Here is a 25,796-nt window from a genome sequence, read left to right as displayed (position 1 = left end):
TTTATGACGGTTTGGTTCTTCTCTCTTGTATTTCTTTGAACAGTTCCCTATTTTCTGCTTTTTAGCTCAGGAAGCGTGGTCTGTGAATTCCTTGGAAGATGGTATACTGATTTGAATCAAAATCTCGAACACAGATGGGTTTTTGATCTTCTGTCGGCAGTGTTTCAGAAATGTTCCCTTCATATTTTAAACTTAGTTGGAATTGCCGATTCTTCAATATTGAGACAATCACGTGGGCGTGTCTTTGATCCCCTTGGGTCTGAACCTAATCAATAATTCCTGGGCTGATCTTTTGAAGCCCATCTTGTCAGTTTCCTCTTTGGGCCTTTCTTTGGGCTGAAGCTTCGTTTTCAACATTCTTGGCGTGAAGCCCAATCTGTCTGGATCCTATTTTTATTTTTCTCAAGTCTTTGGGCTGGGCAGGCAATTTTATCATGGGTTTGTCTCTTGGTTTTGGGTGTGCCGAATTTGGGTCCAAACAGGAACATACAAAAATACCTCCATGAACTAGAACTTGTAGAATTGTAAGTAGTGAGTCTGATTTCTTTTCAGCCTAGAGTGTTAATTGTGTATTCACTTAGTCCTAGAGAATGACAAGTGTAAGGCTTCCATCATGTAAAGGCTAAAATAGCCAAGAGCTAGAATTAAGACAAATGGATGGCTGAGATTCACTGATGCTTGTGTGAATCCAGCTCAGAACTAACGGTCATGTAGTACATGCCGTGTGAGCTCATTTTCTTACATAGAGAATATACAAAGCCTTGCTCACAGACTTTGTAAGTAAGCAGAGCAGTTATTCAATAGTATTCTCCATTTTCTTCTTTTCTCTCTAACTGACCAAATACACAAAACCCAGCTTGAATAGCAAAACACTAACATGGCCTTAGAGCCAGATTCGATCAATTGGATCTGGGTGTTCTTCAAATCTGTGAAATCAAGCTGAATCGGTGCTTACTCAAGCTCGTGGCGATCGATTGGAGCTCATTTGATAACTGAAACAAGTTGGTTGTGGTTATCTGAGATTAGCAATGTTTGGATTTGGAGGCTCAGAAGTAAGAACTCCGATCTTCTCCAATGAGAACTATGAATTCTAGAGAATCAAGATGATAACCATCTTCGAGTCATATGGGTTGTGGGCTCTGGTGAAGAAAGGAATTACAATTCCAGAATCGAAGAAGAAGAAGGCAGCTGAGGAAACATCTACAGAGGAAGATGATGAGAAGATGGGTGCGATTCTTATGAAGGATGCGAAAGCTCTGGGGATTATTCAGAACTCAGTCTCTGATCAGATCTTCCCTCGCATTGCTAATGCTGATTCAGCTAAAATGGCATGGAATCTGCTATATGGAGAATATCAAGGTGGTGACCATGTTAGGTCAGTAAAGCTTCAAAATCTTAGACGTGAGTTTGAGTATACTAGGATGCATGAAAATGAATCTTTGTCTGCATATCTTACCCGTTTGAATGAGCTGATTAATCAAATGAAAACATATGGTGAATCTCTATCCAATGAAAGGCTCGTTCAAAAGGTTCTAATTAGCTTAAATAAGGTTTATGATCCTATTTGTCTGGTGATTGAGAATACAAAAAGTCTGGAAACAGTAGATTTACAGGAAGTCATTGCTATTCTAAAAAGTCAAGAGCAACGATTTGAGCTGCATAATACTGATACAGCTGAGAAGGCATTGGCCTCTTTTTCTGTGAATTCCAAAAGCCAGAACAAGGGAGGTTATCAATCTGGTCAGTCTAAGTCTCAAAAAAATTGGAATCCGAAAGGCAAACCATAGGAATCAAATTCCAAGCCTCAACACACCAATTTTGCACAAAACTCATCATCAACAGTGGGTCAAAAACGTTCAAAACCACAATGCAAAGTGTGTTCTAAATTTCATTTTGGTGAATGCAGATACAAGGGAAAGCCTAAGTGTTACAATTATGTTAAATTTGGATATTTTGCTAGGGAGTGTACTGCAAGCAAGAATGTGCAGAAAGCAAACTATGCAAATCAAATGGAAGTGATTGGAAACCTATTCTATGCCAATAGTACTATTGCTGCCACAAATATTACTGGAGAATAGTATATAGACAGTGGGTGTAGCAACCACATGACTGGAAATGGGAGTTTGCTGACAAAATCAAATGAGCTGGAATGGGCACATTGGCAATTGATACTACCAAAGGCAGAAAATATATCAAGGAAGTGTGGGCCAAATGGATGAACAGGTTACTATCTAGTATTTGGAGGAAAATTGTGCAGTATCTTTGAAGGTCCTTCACTAGAGTGTCTTGTAATCAAAGTAGAGATGAAAAGGAATAGGTGTTATCCCTTGGCACTATTACCTAATGATCATATTACACTAAAGGCAAGTGTATCTAACTCTACTTGGACGTGGCACAAAAGGTTGGGTCATCTGCACCTAAAAGGACTAAGTCAACTCAAAGAGAAGGATATGGTGCATGGACTGCCATTCATGGAAAAGGTTGATGGAGTCTGTAATGGATGTCAGTTTGGAAAGCAGCACTGAGAATGGTTTCCAAAGAACCAAGCATGGAGAGCAAGCAATCCTCTTGAGCTAGTTCATGTGGATTTGTGTGGACCCATGCAAAATGAATCCATTGCTGTCAACAAGTATTTCATGCTCTTTATAGATGACTGTACAAGAATGGTCTGGGTTTATTTTCAAAGATACAAATTTGATGCACTGAATTGCTTTCGAAAATTCAAGTCAATGGTAGAATTGCAAAGTGGTTTTAAGGTGAAGTGTTTGAGAAGTGACAGAGAAGGAGAGTTCACATCTAGTGAATTCAACAAGTTATGTGAAGTTGGAGGGATTCAAAGACAACTCTCTATGGCCTATACTCCACAACAAAATGGAGTGTGGAAAGGAAAAATAGGATTGTGGTGGAAATGGCAAAAGCAATGCTTCATAAGAAAGGATTACCTTACTATCTGTGGGCAGAAGCTGTGCATACAGCTGTCTACTTGCTCAATAGGTGTCCTACTAGAGCACTTGGAAATAAAACACCATTTGAGGCATATAGTGTCACATCCCGGGATCGGCTCTGCCGTAGCACGATATTGTCCGCTTTGGGCCCCCCTCTCTGGCCCTCACGGTTTTGTTTCTGGGAGCTCACGACCAACTTCCCAGTGGGTCACCCATCCTGGGATTGCTCTGGCCCCCAACTCGCTTAACTTCGAAGTTCCTACAACTCCGAAGCCAGTGAGCACCCAAAAGGCCTCATGCTACATGGATGCGGGTGTGCACATATAAGGCACATCACCCCATCTCCATTGGTCGATGTGGGATCTTACAATCCACCCCCCTTAAGGGCCCGACGTCCTCGTCGGCACACTCGCACCACACGACAGAGTGGCTCTGATACCAAATTGTCACATCCCGGGATCAGCTCCGCCGTAGCACGATATTGTCCGCTTTGAGCCCCCCTCTGGCCCTCACGGTTTTGTTTCTGGGAGCTCACGACCAACTTCCCAGTGGGTCACCCATTCTGGGATTACTCTGGCCCCCAACTCGCTTAACTTCGGAGTTCCTACGACTCCGAAGCCAGTGAGCTCCCAAAAGGCCTAAGGCTAGATGGATGCGGGTGTGCACATATAAGGCACATCACCCCCTCTCCGTTGGTCGACATGGGATCTTACATATAGTGGAAGAAAACCAGGTCTCGCCCATCTCAAAATATTTGGTTGTGTGTGTTATGTACACATACCAAGTGAAGTGAGGTAGAAGTTAGATGCAAAAAGCACCAAGGGTATTTTTGTGGTATATGCAATCTGTGAAAAAGGTTATAGAGTGTATGATCCTGCTACTAAGAAGATTCTACTCTCAAGGGATGTTGTGTTTGATGAGAATGCAGCTTGGGATTGGAAACAAATTTCTGATAAACTAATATTTCTATCAAGCATAAGTTCTATTACAAGTTATCGAGCCCATGAATCTATTTCCGATTTTTTTTTTGTGATTCAGTACAGTGGTTAGTCCTTGAATTTATAAAGAATACAGAAATAGAATAAGAAAAAGCCCACTTCAAATTAATAGTAGTCGAATTGCGAGACGAAAGAACTCCCGTTCTATCAAAATATCAAATATTTCTAAAAAAAAAAATTCTTTACTTTATTATATTATGATTTATTATGAAATGTTTTGTTTTAATATATGATGAATCTAGTATTTAGATTTGTTACTAAATTGAGTTAAGTGGGTTTACATTCGCATAAAAAAATTTGGTTAGCTACTTCTCATTTTGTTCTAGGATTCTTCCTATTCGTAGGAAGTGTGATCAATCATGAAGAACAATCTTATCTGTCTAATGATTCATCACAAGTGACACCTTCTAGAAGTTATGATCACTTTCAATCACCAAGAACAAGTGATATAAGCACCATCATGAGAAATACTCAAGCTTTTGATCACACTCCATTAAAATGGAGAAATCTGGATGATGTTCTAGCTCAATGCAATCTTTGTATTATGGGACCAGAAAATTTTGATGGCTGTGCTCAAGATGAATCTTGGATGAAAGCAATGAAGGATGAACTTTCAATGATTGAGAAAAATGCAACATGGGAGCTGGTGGACAGACCAGCCGATAAACCTATAATTGGAGTTAAGTGGGTGTTCAAAACCAAGCTAAACCTTGTGGTTCAGTATAGAAGAACAAGGCACGGCTGGTTGCCAAAGGTTATGCTCAGAAACCAGGTGTTGACTACAATGAGACCTTTGCACCAGTGGCTAGACTTGATACAATCCGCACACTAGTTGCTTTGGCAGCACAAAAGAATTGGAAATTGTATCAACTAGATGTCAAATCTGCCTTTCTAAATGGTGTTTTGGAAGAAGAGGTGTATGTAGATCAACCAGATGTGTTTGTGGTCAAGGGGAGTGAAGATAAGGTGTACAAGCTTCATAAAGCTCTCTATGGCCTAAAACAGGCACCAAGAGCTTGGTACGGTGAGATTGACACCTACTTTGCTCAATGTGGATTTGCCAAAAGTCAAAGTGAGGCCACTCTCTATACCAAAACCAGAGGAGAGGCAGAAATTCTAATAGTGTCCATCTATGTAGATGACATTGTTTATACAAGGAGTTGTCAGTCAATGTTAGAGGAGTTCAAGCAAGACATGATGGTGAAATATGAAATGACAGACTTGGGGCTCTTGCATCATTTTTTAGGAATGGGAGTCATTCAAACTCACACTAGCATTTTTCTTCACCAAAAGAAATATGCAGCATCTTTGTTGAGCAAATTTGGCCTACGTGAATGCAAACCTGTCTATAAGAAGATGGAAGTGGTCCAGCAAATGAAGAGCAATATAGGAAGATTGTGGGAAGCTTGCTATACCTCACAGCTACAAGACCCAATATAATGTATGCATCTAGTCTACTTGCTAGATTTATGCATTGTCCTACTAATACGCATTATGGGACTGCTAAAAGAGTTCTCAGGTATATTCAGGGGACACTTGATTATGGGTTGGAGTATGTGAAATGAAGGAATGCAATGTTAATTGGCTACTGTGATAGTGACTGGAGTGACTCAGTGGATGACAGTAAGAGCACTTCAGGGTATGCTTTCTCTTTTGGCAGTGGTGTTTTTGCTTGGGCATCAGTCAAACAAAACTGTGTTGCTCTTTCTACTGCAGAGGCAAAATAAATCAGTGCTTCAGAAGCAACTGCACAGGCAATTTGGCTCAGATTTGTTTTGGAAGACTTTGGTGAATTTCAAGCTGAAGCTACACCACTACACTGTGACAATACAGTTGCTATTGCTATCACAAAGAACAAAGAACCCTGTGTTTTACCAGAAAACTAAGCACATTGATCGAAGGTATTACTTCATCAAGGATGCCTTGCAAGAAGGAATCATTAACTTGATTTACTGTCCTACAAATGAGCAGCTGGCAGATATCTTCACAAAGTCATTGGCTAAAGATCAATTCTGTTATCTCAGAGACAAGCTTGGTGTGAAATCAGCTCAAAACTTAAAGGGGAGTGTAGAATTGTAAGTAGTGAGTCTGATTTCTTTTCAGCCTAGAGTGTTAATTGTGTATTCACTTAGTCCTAGAGAATGACAAGTGTAAGGCTTCAATCATGTAAAAGCTAAAATAGCCAAGAGCTAGAATTAAGACAAATGGATGGCTGAGATTCACTGATGCTTGTGTGAATCCAGCTCAGAGCTAACGGTCATGTAGTACATGCCGTGTGAGCTCATTCTCTTACATAGAGAATATACAAAGCCTTGCTCACAGACTTTGTAAGTAACCAGAGCAGTTATTCAATAGCATTCTCCATTTTCTTCTTTTCTCTATAACTGACCAAATACACAAAACCCAGCTTGAATAGCAAAACACTAACAGAACTTGCCAAGCTCATTGTGCAAAAGGGTCAATCCACCATCTGCACTCCAAGAAACATTGACCGCCTCACACATCTCCATCCAAATTTCTTCTCTCTGATCCACTTCATAAACTTTTCCCTCTGTTGTCATGTTCTGGGGAGAAAAATATTGGATTTTTTCCCCATATATTTGCTCTTCCAGTTTTTAAATTATGGCTTTCAAGAATTGGTTAGATATTCTACTAGAAAATCAGCCACTACCCATTGATTACCTGTATAGGTAGATTTCGTTTTAAACCTGGAGGTTGTTACTTGAGTGTCGAATCCTCCTTCCTATAACTAGGTGTTGGTAAAATATAAAGATAATTGCTATATTTATAGAATTTCGAAAATAAAACTTTACTATAAATTCAAAATAAATACAAAAAAAATAACGACAAGGAAAATTAAGAATACTTTATAGATGATCGAATCTAGAACTTGGTTTTATCTCCCTAAAACGAAATTGCATCCTCACAAGTGCTTTTAGGATTTGCTTGGCAAGCATCTCCTAGGATGCAATGATCGACTTCTTGTTGAAGTAGCACTACAATCCCCAAGAAAAGCAAACTCAAACTTGTATATGAATTCTCTCTTACTAACTCACTATATTTCTAAAATATAATGCTATGAATGCTCTAAAAACTGCTATTTGTTGGATGACAATTGGAGAAATAAATGTTGTAGGACCTTCTATATTTAGATAACAAGGCCTCTGTTCAGAAAAGATGTGACTGAAAAATATCAACAAATGTGTATTTTCATGTTGCAACCATAAGCCAAGAAGTGCAATGTTTCAATTATTATGAAATAATGCAACTTAAGCCAAGAAGTGCAATGTTTCAATTTTTATGAAACAATGCAACTTTTGACATAAAGTATTAATATTTTATTCACAAACAAAATAAATAATATTTTATTTTTCCTCATTTAAGAATATGATTATTCTCAATGGATACATACCAATTCATAAAAGTCATGTACTTAAAGTCATGGGTCCCACAATTTGATTTCCATTCAATTATTGAAAAGTTATATATTATAATTTTCTAACAATTTCCCACATGAATGGAAATTAGTTAGTACAAATGTACAATGCAGACACTTGAGAGAATTTGTTTGAAAAGGCACCACATCAAGATAGGTAGCTTTTGGCCTCGAATCTTCCATAGTGAAGTAAAATCAGATTTACTAGCTAATCAGTGAACATGATGTCTTGAACTGTTCAACCGTCGTGTAAATCGAAACAATATTACTCACATAATACCTTTTCATACACATTTGGTTCTAGGTTGTGTCCTTTCGGCCATGGACCAGTCCTGGTCTTTGTCAGTACTTTAGAGAATTGAGCCTTGCAATTCTCATAGAAACGGCCTCATTTCGTACTGATATAGGTGATGATTTCCTATAAAGAGTATCCTGCTACACTCCACTTGGTTTTCCAAGTCACACGAATCATTAAAAGCTTAACTTAACCATACACGATGCAGGGAACATTGTATCATCATAGGCATGGGCAAGGGATGGAATCCCCACAATGCTCCCACTTTAGTCACACATAACTTAGTTGTCCCTTTGAACCTAGGTCTTAGGATCTCCAGTCAGCTAGGTTGGGTGTCCATAATGGCAACTATTGAGATATAGGCTTTACACCCATTCCCCTTGATGATTTGTTAACTAGCTCTCTCGTCAAACCTTTAGTAAACTCGTCAAACCTTTAGTAAACTGACCCGCTAAATTATCTCTTGACATTATATAGTCAATAGTAATTATGCAACTTGAGAGCAGTTGTCTTACAATATTATGTCTTCGACGTATGTGTCGAGACATTATACATTATTTTGGGCCCTTCTAATCGTCGCTTGACGATCACAATGTATACATATTGCGGGCATAGGCTTCGGCCAATTTGGAATATCTTCTAAGAAATTACGAAGCCACTCAGCTTCTTCTCCAGCTTTATCCAAAGCAATAAATTCATATTCCATAGTGGATCTAGTAATACACGTATGTTTTGTAGATTTCCAAGATACAGCTGCACCTCCTAACGTAAAGACATATCCACTTGTGGAGTTTGAGTCTCTCATATCTGATATCCAGTTTGCATCACTATAACCTTCTAGTACAGATGGATATCTTGTGTAATGCAATCCATAGTTCTTAGTATAGCTCAAATACCTAAGAACCCTAATAATCGCTTTGCAGTGATCTCTTCCAGGATTGCTTGTATATCTACTCAATTTATTAACTGAATATGCTAGGTCAGGATAAGTACAGTTTGTTGAGCTAAGCAAGAAAATTTTCTTTTAAGTTGTTTCTGTTGATTTACTAGTTTCATTATTTTGTTCCGCATAAACTAAAGAAATTCCACTCTTTGTATCGTTTATTTGTACTTTATTTTTTGCCAATTGATTTTAAGAAATTTGAAAGTATCCTTATGGCTGTAATTAGTACTCAAATCCAGAGTCACCTTGCACTTTGTTTCATTGAATCACATCACATTCTAGAATATGAATCTGTTATTAATGTCTCCTCTGAAACAGGTGCTAGTGTTATTCTCTGCATAGAAAAGGCATTAGCTAGTCTGGGGTGTCTAGAGGAGATGTTAATTACATCGACGCACATGCTACATCCACACCGTTCAGAGACCTCAAAGAGTATAATGCTCTTATTCATTGTTTTGGCCAGAATACTCCTGCGTAGCAAAAATGCATAACATGTATTATCTGTTTTAATATCATGCATTGCCATGCTTGATAACATCTCGACTGTTTACAGTTGAGAGTACAACTCTACAAAATCCATGATTGGTGACCTATACTAGCTAGGAGCAGCTGGTGCTGTAGAAGCTGTTGCAACAGTACAGGTAACTTATGTGATGTTTTTACCTTGGAAGTAGTGTATAAGTTGAAGTCTTGTGTGAAGACCAAATACAACTTAGTAGCTGGTTTATTCATGACATCTGAGAAATTCAGTTTTGACAGAGACTTTGGTGGGATGGAAAGGCTTGACATGTTCTTCCCATTTGACCCATGTCCGCCGAAAAAAAGAGTGACAGGTTTGTATTGGCTATGAATTGATCCTTTTATTAGGAGATTCCTTTATCTAATATCAAATCTAACATTGGAAAAACTCAGGTTGGATGCATGAAATGAACAGGAATTATGATATATTAGTGTGAAAATGCATTCTTTGTACAGAAAATTTGGGGCACCCAGCCCTTTTTGGGAAATACAAATCTTCAAACGATGAGAAGGGAAAGAAAAAAAGCAAATTTGTCTGGTGCATCCTTTACTGTTATTCTTCATGGCGTAGAAAACAAATATGCATTCTCATTATTTTTCTAAATTTTATTTGAAAATTTATGTTACCCCTAGAAAACTAGACCTACTGTATGACAAAGCTGCTTTTATATTGTGCATTGTTACGTTCAAGCACAATTGAGTTCTTTCTCATAATTTTGTTTCGTTATGTTTTTCCCATAAATTTCACAATTTTACTTTTGATAATAGGAGGGAGGGAGGGAGGGAGGGAGAAGACATTGGCGGAGGGATGGCAGCTTGTGTACACACACAGGCGGATCTAACTGTGGGCTGGAATGGGCTCCAACCCAATGCTGAATTTGTAGAATATACAACGAAGTTGTCCAAGGCCAAACTAGGTAAATCAAATATTAGTCTACACCTTTATGTAGAAATAAGTCCACCTCTGTATAATCCCAATCGTTAGATTGATTGGAATCCATGTGATATAACTTTGGAGTTCATGTGATACATTTTTATAATAAAGATAAATACTTTTCATATAACAAAGGGTTAATCGTGTCATTAGTCCTTGAACTTTGACCCTATTTGCATTTGAGTACCTCAATTTTCAAAATAGTTTCAGTGGTCCTTTAACTTTAGTTTCGTTTAACTTTAGAAATGGTCCTATCGTCAATTTCTTAACTTTTTCTGTTAAATGCAGGGGAAAAATGGTGTTTTTATATTTAAAACCCAAAAATGAATATAAAAAATTATATCTTTAAAATAATAATAAAAGAAATCAAATAAAAAACCCACCAAAAAAAAATTCAAGTTTTGGGGGGAGTAGAAATCGGGATAGAGGGGGGAAGAGAGAGTTTAATATTAATTTATTAGTTTTTTTAATTTTTTATTCATATTTTTCTCAATTTTGATACAAAAATACATTTTTCCCCTGCACTTAACAGAAAAGTTAACAAAATTGACGGCAGGACCATTTGCCTTAACGAAACTAAAGTTAAAGGATCACGGGAACCATTTTGGAAATTGAGGTACTCAAATGCAAATCGGGTCTAAATTTATGGACTAATAAAACGATTAATCCATATAACCAATGTTGTTGATATGTGCTCTTGTTGGCCTCACCACCTCCCAAAGCAAGGCCTCATGTGCTCTATAAAGGTAATATAATGGGTTGTTTATTAGAAAGGTAAATGATAATTTCCTCTTTGTCATGCTCCATTTTGTCTAGTGCAATTCATTATTTTCTGATTAAAAAAAAAAAATTCATGAAAACCTTTAAATTGTTCACTGGAGATTAAAGATACAAATATAAACATGAGGTTCTGGTTTTCTCTGTAATTCTTTTTCTGCTATAATCTTTCTTCTGCTCAATCCATATTGTTATGATGGTATCAAAGCTCATCTCGATACTTCTATAATTTCTCATATCTTTCTTTCAATTTCTACTTTCTAAAGCTCCATTCTAAATTTAGGCATGAAGCCCTTGCTCAATTTCTAAACTTTTCAATTCCTTTGAGATTCTTCTGTGTTCTTTTTTGAATTTCTGTTTCTTTTAAGTTACCTTTGCTTCCTAAAGCTTGGCTTATATGATGATGGTTAACCATAACCACAGTTATATGGGGAAAAAACATAACCACCATTATAATAAATATCGCATTAAAAAAAAATTTAGCCCACCCCGATAAAATTTCTTGGATCCGCCAAAACAAATAAAAACATGAGATAAATCCCAGTAAATGGACAAAAAAAAAAAGTTTTGAACATAAGTACACCAAACATACTAACCCTTCGGTTTTGAAAATAATGAGAGCAAAACTATAGATAGATATAAATTTAAGAACCATAACGATAATTGAAACCACTGCATACTCGTTTATAAAATGAAAACCAAGAATACTGCGAATAACTTGAGCATTCTCATATAATAACCAAATACCATCTATGAAACAACACCAGATGCAAACACGCAAGGTAACTTTTTCCTTATACAAGTACATAGATAGAAAGACACAAACCACACCGACTAGTTTTGGGGATGAACGGTCCAACACGAGGACAACTGCTGTCTTGACCACACATTAGAATTCTCAATACACATATAGCTAGGGATGAGATGTCGAACATTGCCAAAATTGATAGGGCTTTTATTTGGAAAAGTATGGCAACATCGATGGTTATTTGGAAAAGTAGGAACATCGATACATAGGATCAATTTATGACAATATGTAGGAAGGGTAGGTAGGAACATGTTTCTTGGCCTTAAAAAGGTAGGTAGCTAGAAAGGGAAATTCTAGACACCCGAAAACAAATAAAAAACGGTAATGCAAATGATAGTATCTCTAACCTAGTGCGCATATAATTGATAAGATAACATATATATATATACAGTCTCCTTCTATTGAGGGATCCCTCAAATAATTTTATTTGAGGGACGTCCTTTAGGGTACCCTACAATTCTTTTCCCAATAATCCAAACCATCTATTTTTTAGGTATTCATTCATAGATCATCCTTACAAAAAATTAGACAAATCGGAAACCGTTTCGACATCCAATTGTGTCTTACAAAATCAATGAACACGGTGCTTTAAGAAAAGTACTAAAATTTCAATAACTCAATTGAGTGGTCACATGATATCGGATTCAAGTGATTTTTTGTAGAGATGATCTTTGAATGAGTATCTACAAAATAGACGGTTTGGATTAGTGAAATACAATCTGGAGTGGGGCCTACAAGGAGTGTCCCTCAAATAAGCTTATTTGAGGGATCCCTCAATGGAAGCTCTCTGTATATATATATATATATATATATATATATACACAATGATACCGTGATTGTGCCAGAAACTTTGACCAAAACAAAATGCTTATATTGACAAATTGTTAATTAAAACCAACATTTTATCAATGTGAAAGACATAAAATGTTCATGGCATGTGCTTGACTCATCAATGTGACAGTAATTATATATTTTATTGGTAGAGTTTTGTCTTCTGTGTCAATGAGTGAAGAAATAATTAATGAGTTTTATCTTATAAGATGATTTCTTGATAAAAAGGCGATAGGATTTTATTATATGATGATGATGAAGAAGGTGATGATGCTAAGGTGATGATAAAATATTTTTGTGTTTGGACATATGGGAAAGCTCTAATTTCATGTGTGGACAAACATAAAGTATTTAAAGCGTGTTTTGATTATTTTCGTCATTTGCCACTTTAGAAGTTGAATATATATATGAACAAAGACAAGGGGGAAAAGACATAATATTCAAAAAAAATTGAGAGAAAATATATAATAATAAATGAATAAAAAGTAAGAGGAGAGATGGTGTGGACACAGAATCATAGTTTTAGTTGTACCAAAATCCATTTAAAAACTTTATATATAAAAAATGTAACGAAAGACAACACGACCCTCATCTCAGGCCTACAAATTCATCATGATGATGTCCTACAAGTTGCGCCCATAATACGCAAAGAGAGAGAGAGGTTCCCATATGAGCACCTCCACCACCATGAGCTCCACAACTGAGCCTAAGAAGCTTCACATAGCCGTGTTTCCATGGCTGGCCTTTGGTCACATAATTCCATTTTTTGAGGTTGCCAAGCACGTAGCTCGAAGAGGTCACAAAGTTTCCTTCATATCCACTCCACGAAACATCCAACGCCTCCCCAAAATCCCTCAACACTTAACCCCTTTGATCAATTTAGTGCAGATCCCGCTGCCACGTGTCGAAAATCTGCCGGAGAATGCAGAGGCCACTATGGACGTGCCATACCACATAATCCCATACCTCAAAATAGCTCATGATGGACTCGAACAAGGTATTTCCAATTTCCTACAAACTCACAAGCCGGATTGGATTATTCACGACTTTGCCCCTCACTGGCTACCACCTATAGCTTCTAGCCTAGGCATTTCACGAGCACATTTCAGTATTTTCAACGCATCCACTCTATGTTTTATTGGACCAACATCACCGGAGGGACTAGATCGCTATGGTGTTAGAACACTACCAGAGCACTTCACTGTCCCTCCCGAATGGATCCCTTTCCCTTCAAATTTGGTTTTTAGGTCTTTTGAGGCCAAGAAACTGTTTGACGCTACGAAACAAAACGCTTCCGGTGTTTCGGATTTGTTTCGTGTGCAGTCGACGGTCCAAGGTTGTCAAGTCTATTTGATTCGAAGTTGTAGAGAGATTGAGGGTGAGTGGCTCGATTTGCTACAAGAGCTTCAACAATTTCCTGTGGTTCCAATAGGCTTATTGCCACCTTTGGTTCAAACTAGAGAAGACAAAGAAGATTGGTCTAGAATTTATCAGTGGTTGGACAAACAAGAGAATGGAACTGTAGTTTACATTGCCCTTGGAAGTGAGCTTAACTTAAGCCAAGAAGACTTCACCGAGTTGGCTCTTGGATTGGAGCTATCTGGGTTGCCCTTCTTTTGGGTCCTGAGGACACCTAGTTGGTCAGGAGACAGTGACTCGGTGAAGCTACCAGATGGGTTCGAGGAGCGAACCAAGGGTCGTGGACTGGTTTGGACAACTTGGGCACCTCAAACCAAGATATTGGCTCACGACTCAATTGGGGGGTTTTTGACTCATTGCGGTTGGAGTTCACTCATAGAGGCACTCCAATATGGACGTCCTCTTATCATGTTGCCCTTCTTGTATGACCAAGGGCTAATTGCTAGGTTTTGGGACAAGAAGATTGGAATTGAAGTTCCAAGAAATGAAGAAGATGGATCCTTTACAAGGAAATCGTTGGCCGAGTCTCTGAATTTGGTTGTGGTGGATGAGGAAGGGAAGGCTTACAGAGATGGAGCCAAAGAACATGGTGAGGTATTCAAAGATAAGGATCTCCATGATAGATACATGGACAAATGTGTGGAGTATTTGGAAAACCATGTGCACATGCATGAGGTTTGAATACTAGTTTAGAAGCTTTTCCCAATTCAGAAAGTTATTATAAAGTTAATGTTGTTGTCGATCTTTGACCCACTGGAAGTGCATTCATGAATCGCTGTATCAACTTGAATAAAGAGAATTTTCTTTATAACTATTATTATGTATGCAATTACTTAAGAAAAGTATCATGCTTTGGGTCCATTTCTCGTCAGGGAATTTTTAAGTGTACATTTTGCTAACAACTGGTCAGAAGAATAGTCCTACCAACTCTTCGTAGTGTTTTAACATACATCTTTTGCCATTGGACCTAGTAGCACAAGGTGACAGTGATACAATGACAATAGTACCTGTCTTTTCCTTTTGCCATTTTTTTTTTCTTCTACTAGGACTAATATATACTATACACACCAAGAGTTGTCTCAACCCTGATGTAAAAATAGTTAAACAGATTTATTGACAATGAGCAATGGAAACTCCTATAAAGAAAACTGACTATTAAAATGGGGTTGAACCGTGGCTAGTGAAAATAAACACAAATATTTGTGCCTTTAAGCTCAAAGAGCACAAAAGAAAATAGTGTAATATTGTAGTAATTAATGGTAATTTTTGTAAGTTCCGAGTACACCAGCTGGTTAGGAGTAAAATATTTCCACATATTCTATGTATATTGGATGATACACTAACCAGTTGGTATACCCGGAACATACAAAATTTTATCCATGAACTAGAACTTGTCAAGCTCATTGCGCAAAAGGGTCATCCATCATCTCCACTCCAAGAAACATTGACCTCCTCACACATCTCCTTCCAAATCTCTTCTCTCTAATCCACTTCATAAACTTTTACCTCTGGTGTCATGTTCCGGGGAGAAAAATATTGGAATATTTTTTTCCATATATTTGCGCTTCCATATTTTTAAAAAAAATATGGCTTTCAAGAATTGGTGAGATATATCTACAAGAAAATCAGCCACTACCCACTGATTACCTATATAGGTAGAATTCGTTTTAAACCTGGAGGTTGATACTTGAGTGTCGATTCCTCCTTCCTATAACTAGGACCCATGAGTCAAGAACAAGATTTCGTTTGTACTTCAAACATAGATTATAGACATGTAATATATTTAGAGATTTTGTTTTATTATTTAAACCCTGTAAATATTTAAGTCACCCGCCAATATTTGTTAACACATTTAAATTCAAGTTTAACCCTATTAGTAAAATTAGTAGAGGCTATGGATGACATAAATTCAAGTTCAACACCATGCACAACTTTGATTCTATTAATGAATTCTCTTTCTCAAAAAAAATAAAAAAAATTGTGTGATTTATCGCGTTTTTTGTTTTGTTTGAATTTTTCCATATGTTTGAGTTATTTATAGCAAAACATTTAATCAAGCGATAATCAAACATATTAATAGACGTAAATGTAACAAATTATCAGTCTGTATAGTCTTTTGTGGTTTGAATTATGAAGGTACAATTATTAGGGGTCAAATAATTTCTCCTCTAAAGCTAATAAGATTATATTATCCATAATAATTTTTTTGGACAATCTATGAATAAAAAAAGTACATCAATTAATGCATTATGTTGTTAAGAGCAACTGCAATGGTTGTTCATTAGTTCAATGCAATATAAAAAATACATCAATTAATTTTTTTTCAAATATATTAAAAATTGCTCTCTTTTTAAAGATCTCTTTGAGAATAGTGCAATGGTACAATTTTTAGTTTTATTAAAGTTATCCCTTTTATTTTATTTGAGCATGTAAAAAAATATGTAAGTAAATATAACTGTTGATCTGAAGTTATTGAAGTGTACCATTGCAAGTAAAACTACAGTTCAATTCAATGGATTCCAAAAAAGTTCAATTTATTGAACTATTGAACAACCATTGTGGATGCTCTAAATATTTTTTTTCTTAAAAATCAACTGAGTTCAATTTTTAATAATATACTGATAAATAAAGGGTGTTGTTAAACGAATTCTTAAATTTTAATTGAGTAGACCCTATGATCTAAGTACACCCTAATATTTAAATCAAAATATATAATTAACTAATCACACCCTATTCAAGCTTTTCCCAATTCAGAAAGTCATCATAAAGTAAATGTTGTTGTCGATCTTTGACCTACTGGAAGTGCATTCATGAATCGCACAGTATCAACTTGTATAAAGAGAATTTTCTTTATAACTATTATTATGTATGCTATTACTTAAGAAAAGTTTCCCCTCCATTCAAAACTATGTGCTAGTCAGAAGAAGAATAGTCCCACCAACTCTGCGTAATGTTTTAACACATCATCACTCACATGACTGAAAATCCATTTCTGCTCTTTTTTTTTTTTCTTTTTTTTAAGAAATTAGATTGATTAGGAAGGACTAGTTTATTCCATCGAGTAATTATATTTGTATCATCTCAACGAGATATTATCACATGCATAGTCTAGAGTCTAGACCTTCTTGGAAGCATTTCGTGCATGAGCTTTAAGATATTCTAGAAAATTATGCACGTACGTGTCTTGCTTCTTTCTATCTCCAAACAACGGCTTCAACTCCTTAGCCTTGTCTCTGTAAATCTTCCCCTCCTCCATCTCTATCACCAACTTGAGCGACTCAGCCACCTAGTCGCTGGTAAAATTTGCATTCAACCCTTGGTCATTGGACATGGTCAACAGCACAAGAGCTCTACCAAAAGTCAACGCCTCCACCACCGAGCTCCAACCGGAGTGACTCAGGAACACCCCAACCGAGTCATGACCCAAAATCTTCAACTGCGGGGCGCAGCTCCTGCAAACCAGTCCACGCCCTTCTATCCTTCGCTCAAAACCCTCAGGCCACTTAACCAGATTGGTTCTCAACCAAGGGCGGCCTTGGGATGGCTCAAGTGGTGCCACCGCACAGGGCCCCTGATTCTTAAGGGCCCCCTGAAAAAAAATTTCTTTATAGTATATATATTAATATTATAGGAATTGTATATATAGTATAGCGTGCTAGACATTTGCACAATGGCGTGTCTGGTGGAGTTGGCTCCAGCGTTTCTCCATTTAACGTAGCGCTAGAGTTCGATTCTTGCTGAAGTCGGTCTATATGCTGTTTTTATATTAGTTTTGCATTATAACTAAAAACTTTACATAATAAATAAATAAATGAAAAACCAAAAACCCTTGAAATAAAAGGAAACATCATATATATATATATATATATCCCTCAAACACTTTCTACTCCGATCATTCTTTTAAAAAATTTATATAAAAAAATTTCTCATCTAAGAAAAGTACTTTTTTCATTCAAAACAAAACAAAAAAAACTTCATGGCTTCTTCTTTTCTTTTAAACTCTGATTTTCTGGTAAATAATCATCATCATTCATCAATCTCTCTTTGGTTCTTTTTTCAATCCTTTGACAATTTTAGTTATTCTTTCAATTTCAGGAATTTCAATACCAAAAAGAGAAAACCCCTAATTCCTATATTCATAAAGAACACTCAAAATCATATAGTCAAATTCAAATTTCAGGAATTTGTGTGCAACTACTCTTTAATTTGTTATTGCTAATTTTTTTTTCCTATTAAACACAAATTGCTTATTGGAGGTAGCAAAGGACCTTGTACTTGTAGGGGCACAATGAGCTTATTTTTGTACCAAATATTTAATTTTATCAAATAGAAACATTTAAATTTTTATGAATTTGATTTCTGATTGTCATTACATATTTATTCATGACTTTTAGTTATATAAAAAATTGTTTATGACATTAAGTTATGCCATTTATAGTATTTCGTATTAGATTATGTGAAGCCCCAATTTAAGTTCGCACAGGGCCCTCAAAATCTCAGGGACGGCCCTGTTCTCAACACCCAAATAAATGGCAGCTCAGACTTGTTGGTGTATAAGTGTGGCTGCTGAAATGCAATTAGAATAGGAAGGTTCTATTCTAGTTAGAAAGGCTGCGTTGGATCATAGTCCAAGTGTACAGCAGAGAATGTAATAGCTTATGCCACTTGTCATTATCTCATAGGGTAATGATTAAATGGCTAAGATTGAGTGATGTAATAGGGAATATTTCTTCTCTAACGGTTTTTGTCAGAGTCACAATATATGCATGATTTTGGTGCTGAGCTAATTCATATAGCCAGCTTCTTCTCCAAGCTCTCTCTCTATTCTCTAAAACTCTCTGCATTTTCTTTGAAACCTATTACATGTTTGATTGAATTAATATGCAAGATAATGGTCTGCATATTCTAACATGGCCTCAGAGCCAGGTTTGATCAAGTAATACTGGGCGTTTTTTCTGTGCTGAGCTATTGAAGTTGCAGCTGAGCTTGAGTTCTGCAGATCTGAGTCTAACATGGCTGGGTCAAGTGGTGGTGAATTGAGAGCACCAATTTTCAATGGTGAGAACTACGATTTCTGGAGCATAAGGATGAAGACCATCTTCAAATCTCATGGACTGTGGGATTTGGTGATAAAAGGATTTGATGGTACGGTTCTGAAGAAGTCAGATGAATCTGATGATAAGAAAAAGGAGACAGAAGAATCAAGTGAGAAAGGCATGGTTGCTGAGGTACTCATGAAGGATGCTAAGGCTCTTGGATTAATTCAAGGAGCAGTTTCAGAAGAGATATTCCCACGAATCTCTCATGAAGAAACATCAAAAGGTGCCTGGAGTATTCTGCAGCAAGAATTCCATGGAGATAAGCAGGTAAGGAGTGTTAAATTGCAAGGTCTTAGAAGAGAATTTGAATATACAAGAATGAGGGATGATGAATCCTTAACTGCCTATGTTACTAAACTATTTGATTTGATAAATCAAATGAGAAGTTATGGGGAGGAATTGCCTAGGGAGAGAATTGTTCAAAAACTGCTTATTAGTCTGCCATCTACCTATGACTCTATCTGTTCAGTTATAGAACACTCTAGAGATCTGAATGAGATTGAGGTGCAGGAGGTTGTAGCCTCACTAAAGAGCTTTGAGTTGCGTTTAGATAGGCATTCTGAAAATAGAACAGAGAAGGCATTTGCTAGCCTTAGTGTAGATGCCAAACAGACTAAAACTGGAGAACAGAACAGCAAGCAGAATAAGAATTGGAAATCCAAAGGCAAGAAGTGGGATAACAAGGCAAGTGAAGGCACTAAAACTCCCTGCAAGCACTATGGTAAGCTACATTTTGGTGAATGTCAATTCAAGGGCAAGCCAAAGTGTTATAACTGTGATAAGCTTGGCCACATTGCAAAAGACTGCTACAGCAAGAAAACACCACAGCAGGTCAACTATGCTACTCAAGTGGAAGCTGCACCAACAATGTTCTATGCTAGCAGTGCAAGCGGTGCTGGTGTAACAAGGGATGAAGAGATCTGGTATTTGGATAGTGGGTGTAGTAATCACATGACAGGGAAAGAGGATTTGCTGGTGGATATTGACAGAAATGTGACTGCCAAGGTTGAAATGGGAACTGGACAGCTTGTAGAGGTAACTGGAAAAGGCACTCTTGTGGTTGAAACCAAAGCAGGCAAGAGACATATCAAAGAAATAATGCTTGTACCTGGACTGAAGGAGAACTTACTCAGTGTGGGAAAGATGATAGAACATGGCTACTATTTGGTATTTGGAGATCACAAGGTGGAAATCTACAATGACAGCTCTCATACAAATCTGGTGGCAAAAGTTCAGATGAAAGGAAATAGAAGCTTTCCTTTGAAATTGCAGGCTGAAATGCACTTAGCTTATAGAGCAGGTGTAGACCATTCCACTGACCTCTGGCATAGAAGATTTGGACATCTCAATATGAGTAGTCTGAAACTATTGAAAGAGCAAGATATGGTAGTAGGGTTGCCAGAAATTAAAGAAGTTAAAGAGGTGTGTGAGGGTTGTGTTCTAGGCAAGCAGAGTAAAGAAGCATTTCCAAGAGAAGCTACCACTAGAGCATCAACTCCACTAGAACTTATTCACAATGACATCTGTGGTCCTATGCAGACAGTTACCAAAGCTGGAAATAGGTTTTTTCTCACTTTCATTGACGATTGCACAAGGATGTGTTGGGTTTATTTCTTAAGGCACAAGTCAGAAGCTCTAAATGTGTTTAAGAAATTCAAAGCCACTGTGGAATTGAAAAGTGGTTACGAACTAAAAAAATTGAGAAGTGACAGAGGGGGAGAATACATTTCAGTGGAGTTTGACAGGTTCTGTGATAATGCAGGCATTGAAAGGCAGCTTACAACTCCATACACACTACAACAAAATGGTGTGGCAGAGAGGAAGAATAGAACTATAGTAGAAATGGCCAAGTGTTTGCTGTTGGAGAAGAAAATTCCATTTGATTTCTGGGCTGAGGCAGTCAACATATCTGTGTATATTTTGAATAGGTGTCCAACTAAAGCCTTGAGTAAAAGGACACCATTTAAGGCTTATAGTGGGAGGAAACCAGGAGTTAAGCATCTAAAGGTATTTGGTTCATTGTGTTATGCTCATGTACCAAAACAGCAAAGACAGAAACTAGATTTGGCAAGCAAGAGGTGTATTTTTCTGGGGTATGGCAGCTGTGAGAAAGGATACAGGCTGTACAATATTGAAACTGGAAAAGTAATTGTTTCAAGAGATGTGATATTTAGTGAGAATGAGTGTTGGGATTAGAATGCAAAGAAGGAAACTAGTGTGAACATTCAACTCACTGAAATCAGAGAAGAAGAACAAGGAGCAGAAGGGAGTTCTTGTGAATTTGAAGAACAATTGGAAGTGAATGAGATGCCTAGCTTAAACACTAAAACCAGTGACCTAGAAAGGGTCACAGGATCACAGGACGTTGATCATACCCCTCTCAAGTACAAGAGCATTGCAGAAATTTATGAAAAATGCAACATGTGCATTATAGAACCAGAAAGTTTTGAAGAGGCAGCAAAGGATGACTCTTGGAAGAAAGCAATGGAAGATGAAATCACCATGATTGAAAAGAACAATACATGGGAGCTTGTGGATAGACCATTTGATAAACCAATCATTGGAATCAAATGGGTCTATAAGACTAAACTGAACCTAGATGGATCTGTGCAGAAGAATAAGGCTCGGCTGGTTGCAAAGGGATATTCTCAAAAGCCTGGAATAGACTTCAATGAGACCTTTGCACCAGTGGCTCGGCTTGATACTGTAAGAACCTTGGTGGCTGTAGCTGCACAGAGAGACTGGAGACTATTTCAGCTGGATGTAAAGTCAGCATTTCTTAATGGAGTGCTCAATGAAGAAGTGTATGTGGATCAACCATCTGGCTTTGTGATACAAGGAAGTGAAGATAAGGTGTATAAGCTGAAAAAGGCCTTATATGGTTTGAAACAAGCTCCAAGAGCTTGGTATGAAGAGATAAATTCCTATTTCATCAAAACTGGTTTTTATAGAAGTCCAAGTGAAGCTACATTGTACACTAAGATGTCTACAAGTGGTAATCTCATTGTGTCCCTACATGTAGATGATATTATCTACACAGGAAGTTCAGAAGAAATGATGGCTGCATTCAAGAATGATATGATGAGACAATATGAGATGACTGACCTAGGACTGCTTCATCACTTCCTTGGTCTTGGAGTCCTGCAAACTGATACTTGCATCTTCCTACACTAGAAGAAGTATGCAAAGACCTTACTTGACAAGTTTGGACTTAAGGATTGCAAGTCTGTTGCAACACCACTGGCAGTGAATGAAAAGTTGTCAAAAGTGGATGGAAGTGAACTAGCAGATGAGACCTTGTATAGGCAAATGGTGGGAAGCTTGCTCTACCTGACTGCAACCAGACCAGATATCATGTTTGCAGCAAGCCTCTTAGCTAGATTCATGCATAATCCAACCAAGAAGCACATGGGAACAGCAAAGAGAGTGTTGAGATATATTCAAGGCATTATAAGCTATGGAATTGCTTATGAGAAAGGAAAAGGAGCAGTGCTAATAGGTTACTGTGATAGTGATTGGAGTGGAAGTGAAGATGACATGAGGAGCACATCAGGCTATGCATTCAACTTGGGGTCAGGTGTATTTTCTTGGGCTTCAATCAAGCAAAGCAGTGTTGCTCTGTCAACAGCAGAGGCTGAGTACATGAGTGCAGCAGAAGCTACTGCACAAGCTATGTGGCTGAGGTTTGTGTTATCTGATTTAGGAGAGGAACAGGTAGAACCAACTCAGTTGTTGTGTGACAACACTTCAGCTATTGCTATATCAAAGAATCATGTTCATCATCACAAAACCAGACACATCAACCGCAGGTTTCACTTCATAAGAAATGCTCTTCAAAAAAAGTGAGATCGATTTGCTATATTGCAAAACTGAAGAGCAGCTTGCTGACATTTTCACCAAGTCTTTAGCAAGAGATAGATTTGAGTATTTCAAGAAAGCTCTAGGAATTATTTCAGCACAACACTTAGAAGGGAGTGTTGGTGTATAAGTGTGGCTGCTGAAATGCAATTAGAATAGGACGGTTCTATTCTAGTTAGAAAGGCTGCGTTGGATCATAGTCCAAGTGTACAGCAGAGAATGTAATAGCTTATGCCACTTGTCATTATCTCATAGGGTAATGATTAAATGGCTAAGATTGAGTTATGTATTAGGGAATATTTCTTCTCTAACGGTTTTTGTCAGAGTCACAATATATGCATGATTTTGGTGCTGAGCTAATTCATATAGCCAGCTTCTTCTCCAAGCTCTCTCTCTATTCTCTAAAACTCTCTGCATTTTCTTTGAAACCTATTACATGTTTGATTGAATTAATATGCAAGATAATGGTCTGCATATTCTAACATGTTGTAACCCTAAGGCTATCCTAGTAATTTCCTCTTGGCTCGGCATGGCCTCACTCCCAAAAGCCACGTACACAACCGATGCTTTCGGTTTTCGGTACAACCACTGGCTCATTGACCCCATCTATCATTCTCCTCATAATTTGTAGTGGGGAGTTGACCAACCAGTAAAACCCGTTTCCGGTGAATATCTTGTAATAAACGCAGCCATTCAGTGTCAAATTACATGCAACCTCTTATTGCAATTATATCACAGCCCCTCATCCCCTCCATGTTCCGATAAACATCTGAAACATTGCTTTCGTCGCCAGTAATGCTGTCGATGTAAACTTTGCCAACCTCAAACAAACGAAATGCAACGTTGGACGGGAAGGGGACCCACTTGGGTGGGACCGTGTAATCCTCCTGGTTCTTACGATCATCCGGAGATATTTCCGGGGAAGTGGGCCCGAGGAAAACTAAGCATGCTCCGATGAATATGCTAAAGAATGCACATGGTATGCCAAGGTTACGGGCAGTAGTTGGGGCCCAATAAGCTGCAAAATCGAAGAGTAGCCAATCTGGGTTGGAAGATTCTAGGAAATGAGTAAGGGGTTGTTGGAGAGCATCATAGGCATTCTTGAGCTTCATGACTTTGTTCTGAGGTACGTCTGTGGTGGCCTCCGCGGCTTCTGGGAAGTCGTCATCTACGCGGGGCAGCGGGAGCTTGACGAAGGTGATTAACGACGAGAGATTCGGAGGGAGCTGTGGGAGACGTTCGATGTTTCTTGGAGTGGAGATGAAGAAGATTTGGTGGCCTTTTTGGGCAATGAGCTTGGCAAGCTCTAGGTATGGGATCATGTAGCCAAAGGCTAGCCATGGGAACATCGCTATGTGAAGCTTTGGATCATTGGAATCCATGGTGTTCTATAATGTTATCTAGGGCTTTTGTTCTTGTTGTGAGTAGAGTCAGATCCCTAGCCCTACTTGTATATATACATCCACACAGAGAGGCTGCTCGACAAATGTGTTCTACCTTTTCGTTGGGAAACAATCAATCTGTATAAAGTCTTTTGTAGTTTGCAGATATGAAAGACGTACAAAGACCAGCAAGATACAATTATTAGGGCTCAAATAATTGCTCCTCTAAAGCTAATAAGATTTTTCTTTTCTTTTCTTTTCTTTTTTGCAGTGTAAACATATTTTTAGCAAGCTTTTTTTTACAAAAATTAAATTTATCACCTCTGAATAGTGTGAAGAAATACAATTCGTGGGCCAAAAAGGACCACCATCCAGCTAATAAATAAATAACACTCGCGCAAAGAAAAAGGAGATAAATTATGATCCAAGAAGTTAGATTTATTGGGACCAAAAAAAATTGATAGCTATGGTCCCATAGAAAAATTCGCATGGCTCTGGTTCACTTCACCATCAATGAATCTCATGGCACAGAGGGAGTTAACCCGGACAATGAAAATTCTGGGACTTTACTTTTGACAATAGGAGGGGAGGGAGGGAGGGAGGGAGAGAGAAGACATTGGCGGAGAGGATAGCAGACTGGTGTTTAATAAATATACTCTTTCCTAAAAGGCACTGTGCAGCCACTATTCTGATCTTGAAAAGGAAAGGGAGGGGAAGAAAGAGTTTTATTATATAAGATTTTTCTCTTATCTTGAAAGGGATCCAAACTTGACCTACGTACCCTGATCTCTAACCAAACTTGTGGACTCCTTTGGTGCTTAGTAGTGGATTAAATTGAATAACTCCCTATATTTAAAGTATGTTAAAGAAAGAAATTGAACAACTTACACAACAGGGCCTCGTCATCTTCTTCGAGCACCATTTGTTGTTGGAAATGATAGATATGTTCAATGGGATCAGTCGTGCCCTCGAACAGCTTAAATTTAAGTTGGGTGAACTTAACTGGCTTTTTGGCTTTCAGGATGTCTTTTGTGAATGTTGACTTGCAAATTCCTTTCGCCGCCTTCAAAGCTAGTTCCGCGGGCGTTTGTGGCTTGTACCCTCTGACAATCTTCTCGATCTGATCGATCAAATCAGTGTCCTTCACCATTTTGGCCATTTTCTGTAGGTCAAAATCTTTGTCTTGATCTCCTGCTGTGGCCTTGTCACGAATGCTCGAGTGCATGCTGCTAGAGGAGTCTCCCTCAGAGACCTCATGTCCCTGCTTCCTCTTGCCCTCTTTTGAGCCCTCACAGCAAGCAGTGTTCTGCGCCTTCTCCAAAGCTTTCTCTGCCACCATTCTTGTTTCGGGCAATTCTTTCATGATTTCCCTCAACTGGATAACAGCAAGGCTTGGTTCCCTATCCTGGGCGTTAGACCTTGCGCTTCCGGGTCAAGGAGTGAACATCGCATTCCCCAAGACAAAGGTGTTTGGAGTCCCCTGTGCAGGTTCAGTCATATTTATGATTAATTTTGCAAGATTCCCACAGACGACGCCAACTGTTGGAGCAGG

At 37.9% G+C, this 25,796-nt stretch overlaps 1 protein-coding gene and 1 pseudogene across 1 annotated transcript in view; one reads left to right on the top strand and one right to left on the bottom strand.

Moving 5' to 3' along the window:
- LOC18773557 (putative UDP-rhamnose:rhamnosyltransferase 1) overlaps positions 13,008 to 25,796 on the top strand; it is a 36,642-nt gene continuing 23,853 nt past the window's right edge. Inside the window, exon 1 of the mRNA XM_007208524.2 lies at positions 13,008 to 14,628. Within this exon, the coding sequence (XP_007208586.2) occupies positions 13,156 to 14,586 (1,431 nt within the window). The 5' untranslated portion in view covers positions 13,008 to 13,155 and the 3' untranslated portion in view covers positions 14,587 to 14,628. The remainder of the gene's footprint in view (positions 14,629 to 25,796) is intronic.
- LOC18773689 lies at positions 16,698 to 24,580 on the bottom strand (annotated as a pseudogene).

The sequence above is a fragment of the Prunus persica genome, chromosome G6 (assembly GCF_000346465.2).
Source record: "Prunus persica cultivar Lovell chromosome G6, Prunus_persica_NCBIv2, whole genome shotgun sequence".
NCBI lineage: Eukaryota > Viridiplantae > Streptophyta > Magnoliopsida > Rosales > Rosaceae > Prunus > Prunus persica.
This window is presented reverse-complemented; position numbering and strand designations above follow the sequence as displayed.